At 34.6% G+C, this 16,590-nt stretch overlaps 1 protein-coding gene across 9 annotated transcripts in view; it reads left to right on the top strand.

The window, feature by feature from the left end:
- Cep112 (centrosomal protein 112) overlaps nt 1–16,590 on the top strand; it is a 350,634-nt gene that overhangs the window by 144,645 nt on the left and 189,399 nt on the right. For all 9 annotated transcript variants that reach the window (XR_016538284.1, XM_090349879.1, XM_090349880.1 and 6 more), the window contains one exon: nt 7,983–8,090. Coding sequence is in view for 8 of the 9 variants with exons in the window: in XM_090349879.1 (XP_090206005.1) it covers nt 7,983–8,090 (108 nt within the window). In the remaining variant the exon portion in view is untranslated. The remainder of the gene's footprint in view (nt 1–7,982; nt 8,091–16,590) is intronic.

The following is a 16,590-nucleotide window of genomic DNA, read 5'->3' as shown; positions in this document are numbered from 1 at the left end:
TTCAAGCCCCAGGACTGGCAAAAAAAAAAGTACAGCCTTGAAATTAAATTTTCAAAAGGAAAGATATTTGAAGATTCATTATGTGGAAAATTATGTTTTTAGATTGTTCAGATTCATGTTCTTAGCAGTCTTCTTTTTTTGTTTTGCTTTTGTTCTAAGTTCTTTAGTGTTTCTTCAGATCTTTTTTTTTTTTTTATGAAAGCCAGTGGAGCTGCAGGGCATCATCTCTCTATTGGAGACTGATGAAGAGAGCAGACAAGAGAGTTTGAATGAAAAATTACAGTTTCAGAAAGAATTTTTGTCTCAAAAATGAGACCCCTGAGAGAAAAATGAAACAATTTTTTAAATTGCTTTATGCCGTTTTTTGCACTTTGAAGGGCATTTTATCTAACACTACTTAAATAACAATTTTTCAAAGGTAAAATTCATTAGAAGTATTAGCTATCATCCATTAATTATATAAAACATACATATGTTTATTGTGAAAATGTATTGCTAGTATGTACAAATTATATTATTTTTAAAAGAAACAATGCCCATGTTTACCAATGCCATCTTTATTTGTCGAGACAAATAAACGATTGAAAAATGCATTGCTGGTAGTTCTAAAGTATAATTTGTTTATCTCGCAAATCCATTGCATGAATGTCAGCTAAGCAGTTCCTCTTGGGCCTCTACTAACTTCTCAGCTTTCCTAACCCACTACTCTCTGCTTACAGATATACTTTAGCTAAATGGTATTTGTAGCTAAGTATCTGGCTTTAAGGTACATTTTTTTTTGTTCAGTCATGGGGCTTGAACTCTGGGCCTGGGCATTGTCCCTGAGCTCTTGAGCCATAACACCTCTTCCTTCCTTTTCCTTTATAGTCTTATGTGGTTTTGATTTTGTACCTGGAAAACTACTTGTTTACCTTAAAAACAAAATTCTGAAAAGCAGTGCTGTTGACCAATGGGGTTGCTTATAGCTCTAAGCACATTTGAAACAGGCCAGTTCCTTAGATTATTAGAGGGTTTAGGTTCAGTTCATCTAACTATTTTTGCTGTTGAGTTAATAAAAAAACAATTTAAGAATAGTGCCATCTGGATACATTTGTGTCCTGTGTGATTGAATTAAAAGTTTCTCTCAGGAATGCAAAGCCTTAATAGTTAACTCAATCTGGCAATAACAAAACTAGTCTCCTTTTAAAGGCCTCACCTCAGTTCCAATAGCTGTTACATTTCATACGTTTCAGAAAGGTGCTCCAAACCACAGCTGATGTCACTGATATAATCAGCATATAAAGAATATCTATAGGTATTTGGCTTTGGAAGACAAAACTAAACAGAAACAAATAAAATGGATAATTAAAACTATTATATCCCTAATGCTTGACTTAATAACTATGGGTGTTTGGCTTTGAAAGACAAAACAAAAACAAATAAAATGGATAATTAAAACTATTATATCCCTAAATTCTTGACTTAATAACTATGGGTATTTGGCTTTGAAAGACAAAAACAAAGTAAAAACAAATAAAACATCATAACAACTCATATATCTCTAACTACTTGACTGAATACCAAATGTAGTATTTTCTTGATTTTATTCTTCAGTGATTAGTCTGGTTTTCAGAAATGAAAGAAAGAAAAACGCTACTGAGGGTCTTAGGCCAGAAAACATGTCATTCTTCATTTGGCTAATTCATGAAAATAGTAACATTATTTTTAATACCTTTATTTTTACATATTTATGGCTAAAGATTAAACAGGGTTGATTGCCTCTTTCATTTATTTCCAAAAATATATTATAAATACATTATTTTGCCAACCTGCGTTATATATGTTATATATTCTAAGTGCACAGACAAATCACTGGTATCTTTGTGGATTAGACAATCAGGTATCTGAAGATGTGATTCTAACAGCAGATTACGGACATAACACAGACCAATGTGATTGTTGCCCAGAGTTAATGACTTTCTCTGCAGTTATGATGACTGTGTGACTGTGAACTTCTTAAAGATTTATTTGTTAAAGTGTTGTAAGGAAGAATTCATTAGGTCACTAACTACAGATCCCAGAAATTAACCCGCAGACATATGCCCACCTAATCTTTGATAAGAGAACTAAAAAAAAAGTTTGTATGGAAGAAAGACAGCGTCTTCAACAAATGGTGAATTGACTAAACACCTGCAGAAAACTAAAGTTGAATCCTTATTTGTCACCCAGCACCAGAATCAATTCCACATGGATCAGGGACCTTGACGTAAAAGCAGATACCCTACAAAGTTTATAGGATAGAATAGGAGATACACTAGGGATCCTTGGTGCAGGTTGAAACTTTCTCGATAAAGGCCCAGAAACACAACAAATCAAAGAAAGGTTGGACAAAAGGGACTGCATTAAACTGCAGAGCTTATGTATGGCAAAGGATATAACTAGTAAGATAAATAGAAAGCCCACAAAGTGGGAGAAGATCTTCACTAGCCATACAACTGACAAGTGCCTCATACCTTAAATATACCTATAGCTCAAAAACTTGAATCTCTCAAAAACAGCTATCCCCTTAAAGGGTGGGCTGAAGACTTAGAGAATTCTCTGAAGAGTAAGTAAGAATGGCCAATAGACACATGAAGAAATGCTCTACATCTCTGGCCATGAAAGAAATGCAAATCAAAACAGCTTTGAGAATGGCCATTATCAAGAAATCTAATAACAACCGATGTTGGTGGAGATGTGGCGAAAAGGGATTACTGATACACTGTTAGTGGGAGTGTAACCTTGTTCAACCACTCTGGAAAACAGTGTGGCGGTTCCTCAAAAGACTAAAGAGCCCCCTATGACCCAGGGATGCCACTCCTTGGCATTTACCCAAATGTCCAGAAACAAAGACATACTAAACCTACCATCACCACCGGGCTCATTGCAACATTATTCACCATAGGTAAGATATGGAATGGATCAAGAATATGTGGTATATTTACACAATGGAATTCTTTGCTGCCTTTAGAAAGAATGATATTGCCCCATTTTCAAGGAAATGAAAGGTCTTGGAAAAATCATATTAAGTGAAGTAAGCCAGAACCAAAGGACCATAGGCTACATGGTCATTTGTAGTAATTAGTCTAGGATTTTCCTAGCAGAGGAGCACAATAACTCAAAAGCTATGTACACGTGGCTATGAAGGATGAGGCTAAGAAAAATGAACTCTAGGATAGGGAAACAAGAGATTTATCCTTGTAATCATTGTTTTTTAATGTACTATGTGACCTTATTTCTTTTTTCTTTTTTTCTTTATTTCTTTTCTATTTTTCTCCCTTATGGTTTATCCTCTGTTGCTTCTGTATCTGATGGTGGTACCTGCTGTATTATATACACATTTATTTGTTTATTTGAATCAGGGAAGGGAAGGGGAAAAACAAGATGATGAGACCAAGGACAAAGGGTGAACCAGTGTATCAGCAATATTCACTAGACAATATGATGAAAATGAACTTTACAACTTGGGAGGGCATGGGGAGAGGGAAAGTGGGGAAAAATAGACGGGAAGGAGTAAAAATGTTCAAGAACTAATGTACTCACTACCTTACAAATGTAACTGTAACCCTCTATACATCACCCTGATAATAAAGTTTAAATTAAAAAAAATTCAAATCAAATGGAATAATGAAATAGACAATGCTCTGAATTGGGAAGAAAATAATTTAATAATGATAGTTAAGCCTATTATTCTTTATCTAATTTAGTAAATCATTATAGTATTAGTAAATTATAATACTTTTATATTTCTAAGAATATGTATACATTTCACATATTTTTCATGTTATACCAATCTTTCCCTACACTAACATATTCGAAATATTTGCCTTTCCTATATCAATTCATGATCATTGGATCTGAGGTTGGAGCTTGGTGGTATAGCAAATTCCTGAAGCCCTGAGTGTCCAACAAAATAATTATTGCTCACAGATGAATTATTGATATTAATTAAAATGATCATAGATTTTCACTGTTGATTCAGTTTTTATTTAGCAGGCACAAAAATACTTATCTGCCTTTCTGCCCTTTATTTCTATCTGCTGGCCTATATCTTTCTCTGTGTTTATGTGTCTTTGAATCTATATTTATTATTGACTATATTAGTCTGTATGTATTATTATCTATATGTGTTATATTAGGTATTTAATTTAACAAAATACATTTCTTTTGTACTGTTATACACTGATATAATTGTGTGAAATAAATTATGTGTCAAATTACCTAGTATGTAACAACATATATTACTTAATTGGAGAAAGAGCTGAATATTTGTCTGTGGAGACCCCAGACAAATGGTGTTTATCCATTGTACATTCCTACCTTCTCCTGGAACTGATTTTATTTAGGAAAACAAAAGACACTGGCTTAAGAAATTGAACTTTACCTTGCATCGGAGCTGACATTTTGTGTAGTTCTAGGGAATGAGTCAATATAATAATCAATTTGCTATTGACAAGAACTTACAGGAGAATCCCTTAAAAGAGGGCTCACGTTAGCTATTACATGTCCTTTGACCTCATTCCTATTCCCTTCATCTTTTGCCTTTCCCTCCCCAGACTTTCAGAAAGGCAGCAACCATTCTGCAACTATTAAGGGAAGATTGAATTACAATGACCTTAACCCTGAGATATTTGAGTTGTAGTTATAGCAGCTTATTTTTGAACTTTTTGTTAAGGTAAAGAAAAAAATAGGACTTACTGTATGCTGTTTTAAATATGCACACTTTGGTTTTCTCTTAAAAGGTAGCAAAAAGTAATGTCTGAGACACCATAGCAAGGAAGATACTACATCATTCACTATTCCTCTTTCTTACATCTTTCAACACTTGACAGCCATAGAAATACATAGTTAACATATAGCTAGCAATATATAGCTAACTCTTCTAATTTGATCACCAACTTACATTCCTTGGTTCTTGGGGCCAGAAATAAAATAACGAAGGAAATTTGCTTGCTTTTTTTAAAACTTGAAGTTGAATGGAATTTGGAATGGTGTATGATGAAACAGAATCTATCTATGGCAACTGAGAACTTTTACTTTTATACAAAGTTTGAAGGATTTAGATTTTGAGTATTTGTTAACTTGTGGAAGAAGAATGGAGTGGGGTTTGGCATTTTCGGTCAGTATTATCTCAAGTGACACATCTATTTTTATCTCTAATTTACTCAACAATTTAAATTATTTTCTGTTTTGATTATGGAATGTAGTTTTTGAGCATATAACATCAAAATTAAAGGGAGAACAGTGTGTATGGTGTTTTTCCTTTGTTTTTCTCACTAATGGGTATATTGGGAGATCCCATATCCTGCCTATTGTAAATGATGCTGGAATCTTGTGAACATGCAAATACTTCTTCAATATACTCATTTCAATACATATGTACCCAGTTATAGGTTTGCTGCACCAATTAATAGCTCTATTTCTAAGTTTCGGAAAGCCTCCATCCTGTTTCTGGAATCACTTCCCCCAGATGTACTCAAAGATTTCCCTCTTCACATTCTCATGGCACTTCTCAGTAACCCTTCCCTCAAGTGGGAGTTGTACATTTCGGTTTGGTTTTCATTTGTATTAGTGATGAGAGATGCTGAACTTTTTTGTGTACTTATTGGCCAATTTAATTGCTTATTTTAAGAAATTGTTCAAATCCTTTGTGTTTGTGTTGTTGTTGTTGAGGGGAGGAGGTGGCTTTACTGTGCTTTGAACTGAAGGCCTAAAACTTGCTAAGCAAGCATTCTCCTGCTTGTCCTACTTGACTATACCTCTAATAGTCTTTTTCTGTTTCTGTTTTTGTTTTTTGTTTGTTTTTTTTTTTTTGCTTCAGGTTATTTTTCCAGATAGGCTCTAGTCTGTAATACTCCTGTATGATGCCTCTTACATACCTGGGATTACAGGCACTCTGCTAGCTTTTTGCTCATTGTTATATGTGTAGTTTGTTTTCAGTGCATATGCAGTCATGGACGCCATGTAGAATTCCTTCTATAGCAGAGCTGTCTCTTCAATCTGTCAGTTGCTGTGCAGAAACTTTAAACTTGATACAACCATGTTTTTCCTTATAGTTTTATGGTTTTTCTGTCTTATGTTTAAATCTCTCATCCATTTTGAGTTGAGTAATCTGATTAGATTGAGATAAAGATGAAGTTTTACTCATCTATAAGTGTATAACCAGTTTTTTCCAATAATTTATGGATGAAATTATCCTTTATTCATTGCTTGATTGATACTCCATAGAAAATCAACTGATTATAAATACATGGATTTATTTCTGGACTCTGTCTTATTCCATTGGACAATTAGTCTGCTTTTATATGAATGCCATGCTACTTTGATTCCTATAGCTTTTGTATGTATTTTGAAGGCAGGCAATGTGGTAACTTCAGCATGTTGTTGCTGCTGCTGCTGCTTTTGTTTTCCTCAAGATTTCTTTGACTAGGTCCTTTTATATTTCCATGCAAATTTTAGGACTTTTTTTTACCAAGTTCTGTAAAAAGTTATTGGAATTTTTATTGATATTTCCGAATTTTTATTGATATTTCCTTGAGTTTGTGGTTCGCTTTGTTTAATGTGGAAACTTTAATAATAGTTATGCATCCCACCTAAGAAAGTAGGTTATCATCCCCTTTAATTATTTTTCTCAATTTCTTTCATCAGTATTTCATAGATTTTAGAATACAGATTTTAGTTCTTTGGTCAAACTTATTACCTAACAGTTATTTTATATTTCAGGTAAAATTTATACATATTTTTTGTTTTAGGAAATTCTTTAATTTTTAAAAAATTGTTCAGTTGATTTATAGAAATTCTACTGGTTTTTAAATATAATTTTGATATTCTTCAGTTTTCCTGAATTCATTTTTCTAGCAATTTTAATGGACTTTTCTATATTTAATATTAGGTCATCAGCAAACAGATTATCTCATTTCTCTTCTTTCTCTTGCCAAATTACTCTGGCTCTGATTTGTAATACTGTGTTGAAAAGAAGGCATAAGAGTGGACATCATAGTCTAGTTCCTGATCTTAGAAGAAAAACTTTAAATTTTCACAATTGAGTATGAAGTATTGGATTGTGGATTTGTTATTTATAGTGATTATTGTGTTGAGATACAGTTTATAGCTAACCATTATGAGTATTTAATGTAAAAATAAGTTTAATTTTATCAAAAGCTTTTCATACATCTTATTAGGAAGATTATATAGTTTTTGTCATTTTGTTAATATAGTGTATCACATTTATAAGACTTGTTTGTGTTGAAAATTGTTGGCATCAAAGAGGTAAATCCCACTTGACCATGGTGTGTGCTCCTTTTAGTATGTTGTTGGTACACTTTTCTAGACTGGTTTCCAGTATGCTTACGCCACTTTATACTCTCATCAGCAGTGTTAAGATTCTGATTTTCCCATGCCTTCACCAAAATGCTGCCAGTATCTGTCTTTTATGCCATAGCCATTCTAGTGAATGGGAAGTATTATGTTATTCTTGTGTTGCAGTTGCCTAGTGACAATGCTGTGGATCATCTTTTCATATGCTTTTTGGACATTTGGATATTTTCTTTGAAGAAATGTCTATCTAGATCCTTTGTCCATTTTAAAACTGGGCTTAATTGCTCATTTATTATTGAATTGTGACAGTTATTTATGTATTCTAGATATATTTCTTATCAGTTACATGATTTGAATGTATTCAATAGCATAGCAAGGTATTACTAAAATCATATTTTAAAAATATATGATTTTCTAGTGTATTTCTTTTACATTGTTATAATGTTAGAATATAAATAGGTATGTAGCAATTTTAATTTCCATTTTAAATTATTAAAATGTGCTAAAATAACCTGATACATGTTAATTGTATTATCACTGTTACAGTCATTATGATAGTTGAGTTTAAAATGTCATTTCAATTGAGAAATTAAAATATCCAATATAATTTTGTTTAAAGTGTTTTAATTTGATTTTTCATCTTACAGATGGAAAAAGTGGAAGCAGATCTAACTAGATCCAAGTCTCTTCGTGAGAAACAATCAAAGGAGTTTTTGTGGCAACTAGAGGATGTCAAACAGCGATATGAGCAGCAGGTTGGCATTTTATTCTTAGATACCAATTAAATTTTCATACATGAATAATCCCTCTTTAACTTCTCTTTATATTAGAAAATCCTTGATATTGAAAATAGTTATGAAATCTTTTATTAACAATCTATTTGAGATAGTAAAACAATATTTGTTTTAGTAAAATTCAGAGTGAGGGTTTTAATTTTCCACTGAAGACTATTTTAACAGTTTGTTTATTTGAATGTCTGATGGAAATATTCATTGTGACTCTTAAATTCTTCTTCCCTGTCAGAGCCCTAGTTGGACCTGTATGTTTATTTTAAAAATAGGGGGTACCTAATGTGCCAGGTTCCATTACTGACACTGGGGAAAACGAGGCTAGAGAGATTTGGTTCCTTATCTCCAGGACTTTACATTTTGGCAGGCAGCAAATGCCAGGATAAGTGACAAAGCAAATCTGTAGAAAGATTAAATGTGAGTGTGCTCCTTGACTTTGTCACACAAACAATGTAGATTTGCCAGCATCAGATAGGTGGATTGAGTATGTGGTTAGAGAAGCCTGGCATTTATGCAGAGTCCTAAAGGGATGCTAAGGAAGGATATTTGAGGGAGGAATAGGAAAGAGAAGCTATCTGGAAGAATGCTTTGTAGTATTCTGTTCCACATCCAGAGAAAAGGTGAGGCTGGATGCCTTTCAAGAGCAAAATGATAGTAAGACCAGGTGAGTGAGGGACCAGCTGGAGTTAGTGTGAGGGGGAAGATGACTTGGACCATGATGGAAGGGGTTAGATTTTATCCCCAGTGCTCTGTTTCTTACTTAGTTAAGAAAATATTTTATTTTTATTTTAAAATATATTTTTGTTTATTCTAAGAATTTGCATTACTAACTTGATTTTCTTTTTTTCTGTTAATTATCATCTCAAGTTTATTATAAGAAAACTTTCCTAATCAAAGCTCAGATGGAGAAATGACTTTGAAGTTTCATTAAGAGAGCTCTAGGATTACAAGGAGATAGGCAAGATATCTCTATCTGAGAGATAACCTTGAATGTCCAAATGTATGAGGGAATATTTGGACTAAAGAAGAGATGAAAGAGCAATAGAAGTAAAGCCAAGGAAATAAGAATTTGAAGATGTGAACATATGAAGACTTTCAAAACTATAAAATCATAAATCCAACTCAAAAACCATAACCCAACTGAAGCAAGACATAAGAAGTACCAAGTGGGATATCAAAATTAGTGACAAAGGGAAAATAAAGAAGTCAGTATAGTCAGTATAGGCATAGTGCCAAATACCAATAACTAGATTTTTGATGGGAAAATTGCAAATATAACACAGTTGACATAATTTGGTTTTCTTTATGTCTTGAAAAACACTAATTGATATACTCACTCCGGTTAAGAAAGTATTTTTCTGAGGCATTATTTCAGTTTTTTGAAATATTAAAATAGAACTAATTTTAAAATCATATTTTAAACCAAATTAAGCAAGTAATATTTCAAAAATAATTAATCTCTATGATTACTGAATTTCATTTCCTCTACTAACTGATTGCAATTAGTGGCTTACCTTAATTCTGTGCTTAGGGTTATTGTTTTAATATCAAACTTAGTGAAAGTATCTCACTGAGTTATTGTCATAGAGATGATGTAAGAGGAAAGTAGTTACAAAGATAAAGTTTTTGAACTGGATCTTCTTCCTGCTGCCTGGAAGTCTCCCCACAGGCTGTACAGGCAAATTGTACACTGTAAGATGGTAACCCATATTCTACTCTTCCACCAAATATTGCATGACCTTTTTGCCCATGCCAATTTCTTGCTGCACTAAAATTATAGCATCTATTATCTCATTTGGTACATTAAAATTTTTTTCTTTATTCTTTAAAAATGTTGGATGATATGACCCTACATATAGTCATCCTGGGTAGTGAAATGCTTATAGTCATAAGCTAACTACTATGGAATCGTGTGTGTGTGTGTGTGTGTGTGTGTGTGTGCGCGCGCATGTGTGCGTGCGTGTGCTCGTGTGTTCTACTATTGGGGCTTGCAGATAATGTTCTACCACTTGATCCATGTCTCCAGTATAGCATTTTGCTGACTAATTGGAGATGGAATCTGGCAGACTGCAACATGACATAGCAGATTTTGCCTCTTGAGTAGGTAGTATGAGCCACCAGCACTTGGAAATGTTTGTTTGCATCTGTTGTGATTATGTAACAGCTTAAAGGGGTATCTCTGAAAGGTTCATGTCAACCTGAACTGAAATTTTATTTATCTGGAAGTTACTAGGTAATGATTTGAAAGTTAAGTTTCTTGATATTTAGAGCTCAAAGGGATAAGAAAAATCCTCAGATTTCTGCAACTTTATACAGGCTGAAATTAAGGTGATTATACCCTTTAATAGGACTGAATATAAAATGCTGTGCTTTAGTTTAGAAAATCAGCTGTAAAACTTTGAGGGCAGCAGGCAGGAAGACAGATTCAGAGATAAGGAGACAGTACCTTGGACAATGGGACAAGAGATTTGAAATGGTTTTATTCTGTTTTTCATATGTCAGGTCACATAGGAATAAGTTAATTTTGGTCAATACATTTAAAGCAGAATGTTGACAAACTTGAGATATATTCAGTGGAGAATTCCTAGCAAGTCCTACAATTATATAAGAAAACTAAATGAATAAGCTGTTTTGTTTTTTTAAAACAAAGACTAAAAATAACTGAAATTTTTTGGGGGGAGCAGTCCTAGGCTTGGGCTCAGGGCATGAGCACTGTCCTTGGGTTTTTTTCTCAAGGCTAGAGCTCTATTAGTTGAGTCACAGCACCGCTTCTGCCTTTTTTCTATGTATGTGGTACCGAGGAATAGAACCTGAGTCTTCGTGCATACTAGGCAAGCACTCTACCACTAGGCCAAACTCCCTGCCCTGGAATTTTTTTTTAACATAAGTCTGTGTCCTGAGACATGAAATTTGGCCTCTGTGACAATAATCCTAACAACCCACAGGCCTTCATTCTACCTCTGAGTCAGGAACTACTCTAAGACAATACAAACGGTTAGCCTATATTCTCATATTCCAGGTGTACAAATGGAAGTCCATCTAGTTAAATAATGCATCTGGTCCTATCCAGAGTAGGTGTTAGATAAGGACCCGAGCCTGAGCCGTGTTTTCTATTTTTCGTTTGTTTGTTCTGTGGGTCATGGGAACTCAGGGTCTGGGCACTCTCCCTGAGCTCTTTTTCCTCAAAATTGGCACACTAACATTTTGAGCCACAGCCCCATTTCCTGTTTTCTGGTGGTTAATTGGAGATAAGAATCTCATGGGGACTTTTCTGCCCAGGCTGGCTTTGAACTTCAGTCCTCAGATCTGAACCACTTGAGTAGCTGGGATTACAGGCATGAGCCATCTGCACACTGCCTTAACTTTACTGAATGCATTCCTTTGGAGCTCCATGGGCAGAAATTGGCCTTGTGTGTAGATGGTAGATTGTGCTGTGAGGAATAGTGTAATTTGTTTCGAAGTTGATCTTTACTAGAGGATGATGTAAATGCATAGTTAGTTGTATTAAATCCCCCAGTATGAGCATGGTAACATATCTGTTGGACATGTTGTGATGCTGGGAGTTTATGGGGCTGCCTCATTGACAAGGTCACTTCCAGATCCAAAATTCCTGTCGTGTTTGCTAGGTTACTGTCTCAGCCTCACACTTGACAGATGTTTAACTTTTTGACACATTTCATTTCTGTGGTTTCAGTGCTGACTTCCCTTGCACATCTGTATTATAGCTGCATTTTCTCAGCTATCTACCTACTCACTCACCTATTCTCAGTTACCATGCAGATTCAGATATTTTGTCTAAAAGATAAGCCCTTAAATTGGAATAAGAGCTTCTCCACCAGCAGAGGACAGATCACCTAGCTCTTGCTTTTCATCCTGAGATGAGGTAATTCCAGAGGCCATGAGCACTTGTGGTGTAGGCAATTTGGGATTCACTGCATTATTGTGTGAAGAAGAAAGTGGTTTAACTGTTGAAATATTATTCATAAGAAAACAGACCTTTCTGCTTTATAAAATGCAAAATACATGTGGATTTTTAAGAAAAGAGTTAGACATTGCAACAAACTTTCAGCTTACACAAGCTGCTTTAGGCTATGCCCTCAGATGCCCCTGGGAAGTAATCTCCAGTTTCACTGCTGCTATGAGGTACTTCAGTGGAAATTTTCAGAAGCACTTACTCAGTAAATCCTCACATTTCATGATGAAAGAATCGACATTTAGAGGAAATGCGTGATTTGTGAGATAATGGGCCTCAGTTTCCTTCTCCATTTTTAATTTTTGAGTCAGTCCCAGAAAGCATTGTGCCAGGAACTATAAAGAAGTGAAAAAAGCAAAGTGGTATTTAAAATATTGTAGCCAAAAGGCTAGCATACATAAAGTGTGCAGATGTGAAAAAAAACATCAAACACATGAGATAAATACACAAATATCCTGTAAAGCACAAGCTTTCATCAAGATTTCCTGTTTCTTTCCTGTATAACCCATTGGAACAAAAAGACAATTCGAATTGTCTTTTCATAAATCTCATTCATGTTACAAACAGCCAAGCGACCAGGCATGCTAGGATTTCCTGAACTATGAAATTTTTTTGGCAACCCCCTTCATATCATTTTCAATTGTATTCTTTATATCTTTTCTTTTTTCCATATATTTTTATTGTAATTAATAGAAGGGTTACATGGTATTTGCCAGATAGATGGTACATTAATTCCCATACATTGATACTCTTTCACATGTCTTGGTCCCCATTTCCCTCCCCCCAACCCCCACCCCTCATCTTGTTTTCCCCCCTTCCCTATTTGAAATATACCTTTTCTTTTTACAAAATCTATAAAGATAAATTCACTTCAATAGATAAACAAGTGATCAGAATTCTCCAGAAAGAATAAATGTTAACTTTCAGTGATTAGAAAAATAGTCAAGCAACAAGTTCTTACAAGCAAGCATTATTTGAAACAAAATATTGTGGTCGCAAAGACACTGGCAGAGACAGAATGTTAGTTATGCAAGATACACAAGTGAGAAATTTAAGACTGGTTGAAATATTTTAAAAGCAGATAGCGTGTGATTCCTAGTTCGCTCCTTTGTAAATAAGCTCATAATTAGGCAATTTAGTGTACACTGGAAAAGAAAACAAGAGAGAGGAAATAGGGAAGAAACTCAGTGGCACCCAGTCTTGCAAACACAGTGATGTGGACATGTCTTCACTGGTGAAGATAGTGGCCAGGACAGGAGGGGCTTCAACATGTGAGGAGAAAGGGAAACAATGCAGACACAAGTATATCTTCCATAGCTGTGAGAACCTTATTATTGCTGAAGATGTCTTTCATGAGATAGAAACCAAGCTCATCTGCTACATTAGCAGAACTATATGAAAAGTAGAAGTGATGAAAACTGGGATTTACCTGCAGTTCTTCACAGGATTGATCTGACTAAAAATATTTAGCAAAATGTCTCTTCATTATTGGTGTTCTAGATATATAGTTAATGATTATGAGTTTATGAATTTCCCTAAAATCTTTTCAAAATAGATTTCATATGATTTAGATTACTAGACATGTATAATTTGTTGTACATCAAATAGAATGCTTTTATTCTCTTTTATTTTGTTCTTCTCATATTTTATTCTCTGAAAAAAATCTATTTACTTGATGGGCAAGGGAACTAAAGAGAGACTTATAAAAGAAGAGGGTAAAATGGCAGAAAAACATATGAGAAAATGCACATCATCCATGGTCATAAAAGAAATGCAAATGAAAACAACTCTAAGATACCATCTTACCCCCAATTAGAATGTCCAATATTCTGAACTCAGACAATGACAAATGCTGGTGGGATTGTGGAGAAAGAGGAACCCTACTGCACTGCTGGTGGGATTGTAAACAAGTTCAGCCACTCTGGAAGGCAGTTTGGAGGTTTCTTAAAGAACTGAAAATAGACCTTCCCTACTATCCCACCATACCACTCCTGGGCATCTACCCTGAACATCCTAACCCAGGATATAATAAGGACACGTGCTCCGCTATGTTCATCTCTGCACTACTCACAACAGCCAAGTGATGGAAACAATCCAGATGCCCTGCTGCAGATGAATAGATACAAAAAATGTGGTGTGTGTACACACACACACACACACACACACACACACACACACACACACACACACACACACACACACCAGAACTCTACATAGCCAACAGACAAGATAAAATAATGGCATTCGCTAGGAAGTGGATGAAACTAGAGCAAATCATGTTGAGTGAGATAAACCAAGACCAAAGGAACAAAAGGTACATGGTCTCTTTGATATATGGATATTAGATCCATATAGTACAAGAGTGGTGACTCAATGGTTTGTACTTAAGGTCATTGACACGGTCTTGGAGATATAAATATAACTACATAAACATAAAAATCTATGATGGGCTATATACTCTATAGACATAATGTTTTATTACATAGATTAGTATGTATCTATAACATACAAACCCTCAGCCTATTTTTGATTATGTTCTAAAACCTCTGTGCCAGTGATTGTATATAGAGATTCCCTTCTTGAATACTTGTTTGTTAGACATGACGTTTGAAATGTGATATAAAAATCAATGTTAATAAATTCTTTAATAAAACAATCTATTTACTTGACTTTCATTTTCCAATTTACTTTCAGTGCTAGGGGTTTAAATCCAGAGCCTCATGCATTCTGGATAAGTGTTCTACCACTGTCCAACATTCCCTTACCCTCCAATTTGTAATAATCTGTAATCCTTAACTCCATGCCATATATTCTGATCAAGACAAATGCAGTTTTTTATCGAATGACACCAAAAGCATTTCCTTTAATAATTACCAAATTCACCTGTTACCAGTCATACATAGGTCTGATAGACTAAGTATCCTGTTCTTTGTTGTGAGCTAAAAAATGCCAGAATAAGAGTCACAAGCATTAAAGCTCCAGGCTTGGAACATAGATTCAGACAAAGTATTAGGAACGTGAAGTCAACAAATGGATACTGATTCTTAGTGAAAGATCAGGACACAGGGCCTCTTCTTTTTATGGTATAAATAAATGAGCTAGGATTTTTATCATGTAGTGTAAAATAAATGGCACCTTTATAGTGGAATTTACTGAATAAAGATGAGGCAGTTCTTCCTGGTTAGTGTAGTATGAAGTTTAGTTATGGTTTAGTTTTAGAGGCATTTCATTTAAAAAATTCTGAGAGTAAAATGGCTATTTCTGTTTGTATTATCCAGCAACAAAAAGACATAAAATAGAAATATTACTTTATTCACTCGTTAATGCATATTTATAGTGAAAATGCCTTTGTATTTAAAACTGTTTTGGGTGCTTAGAAAGTTTTCTCTTTCAAAAAGCAATGTGAGAAAAGGCAAGGTAATGATCATTGCTTTGAAGAAAAACAAAGTAGCCTAATGTGTTTGAGACTGAAAGGACTATTTTATATAAGGTTGTTTTTATAAGGTGCTATTTTATATAAGTTGTCAATGGCAAACTATTTTGAGTTATGATACAGGAATTAAGACTTGAATCATATGAGGAAAACATACAAAACAAGTGAGGGAAGAGACTCTAGGCAGAGGCAGCAATATACCCAACAGTAGGAGCTGTTTGCTATATTGCTAGAGTAGAGTGAGCTTAGGAGATGAACTCCTGGTGGTGAGAGCAGAGATGAGACACCACAGAGATCATATTCAAAATGCAATAGACTATGGAGTTGATATTGGCTTTCATTCAGAATGTAAAGCGAATTCATGGGAGCACTGGATAAAGAATTGATTTGTACTTTAGAAAGATCTCCCTGGATGCTATGTGGGACATCATGTACTCAAAGTTGGAGAGGACCAGAGAAGCTAGTTTAAAGACAGTTTTTGAGTGTTAAGTCCTACCATGGCTGGGAGTGGTAAGATAAATGGCTTGGGGTCAGGATTTGGCAGGATTTGTTAATGGATGTGAAATGTTAGAGGCAACACAGAAGCTCAGATGATACTTAGAAGAAAGTATTCTAGCTGATCCATCAGAAGCTTGCTGGTGCGAGACACAGAAAGGTTAGTAAAAATTGTAGCAGAAAGTCACCAAGTCAAGCTCAGAGGCAAGCCAACAGTTAGTGGTAGGAAAGAGGTACAGCAAACCACAAGAGAAGTTAAGAATAAGTAGGAAGTGAGGTTAAAGGAAAAACTAAGAAAGTGTGATTTCACATGAACCACAAGCAATAAATGGTTCTGGAAGGAGGAAGTGAATGATAATTTGTTTCTGCTGTGGCCAGGAGGGACTATTTGGTTAAGAGTGATCATTTCATTTCACAGGGATGTTTCTAGCCATCTGCTATAAGATATTTGATGGAACTATGGCAGAATTTAGGAAAAAAGCCTGAATGGTACGTTTTAAAAATAGAATGAGATTGAGTGAGCAACCTCAATAAAGATAGAAATGTTGAAATAATCAAATTGAAAT

This window comes from Megascapheus bottae, chromosome 17 (assembly GCF_031878675.1).
Source record: "Megascapheus bottae isolate mThoBot1 chromosome 17, mThoBot2.hap1, whole genome shotgun sequence".
In the NCBI taxonomy this organism is placed as follows: Eukaryota; Metazoa; Chordata; class Mammalia; order Rodentia; family Geomyidae; genus Megascapheus; species Megascapheus bottae.
Note: the sequence above shows the minus strand (reverse complement) of the source record. Positions and strands in the feature narration are given on the sequence as shown.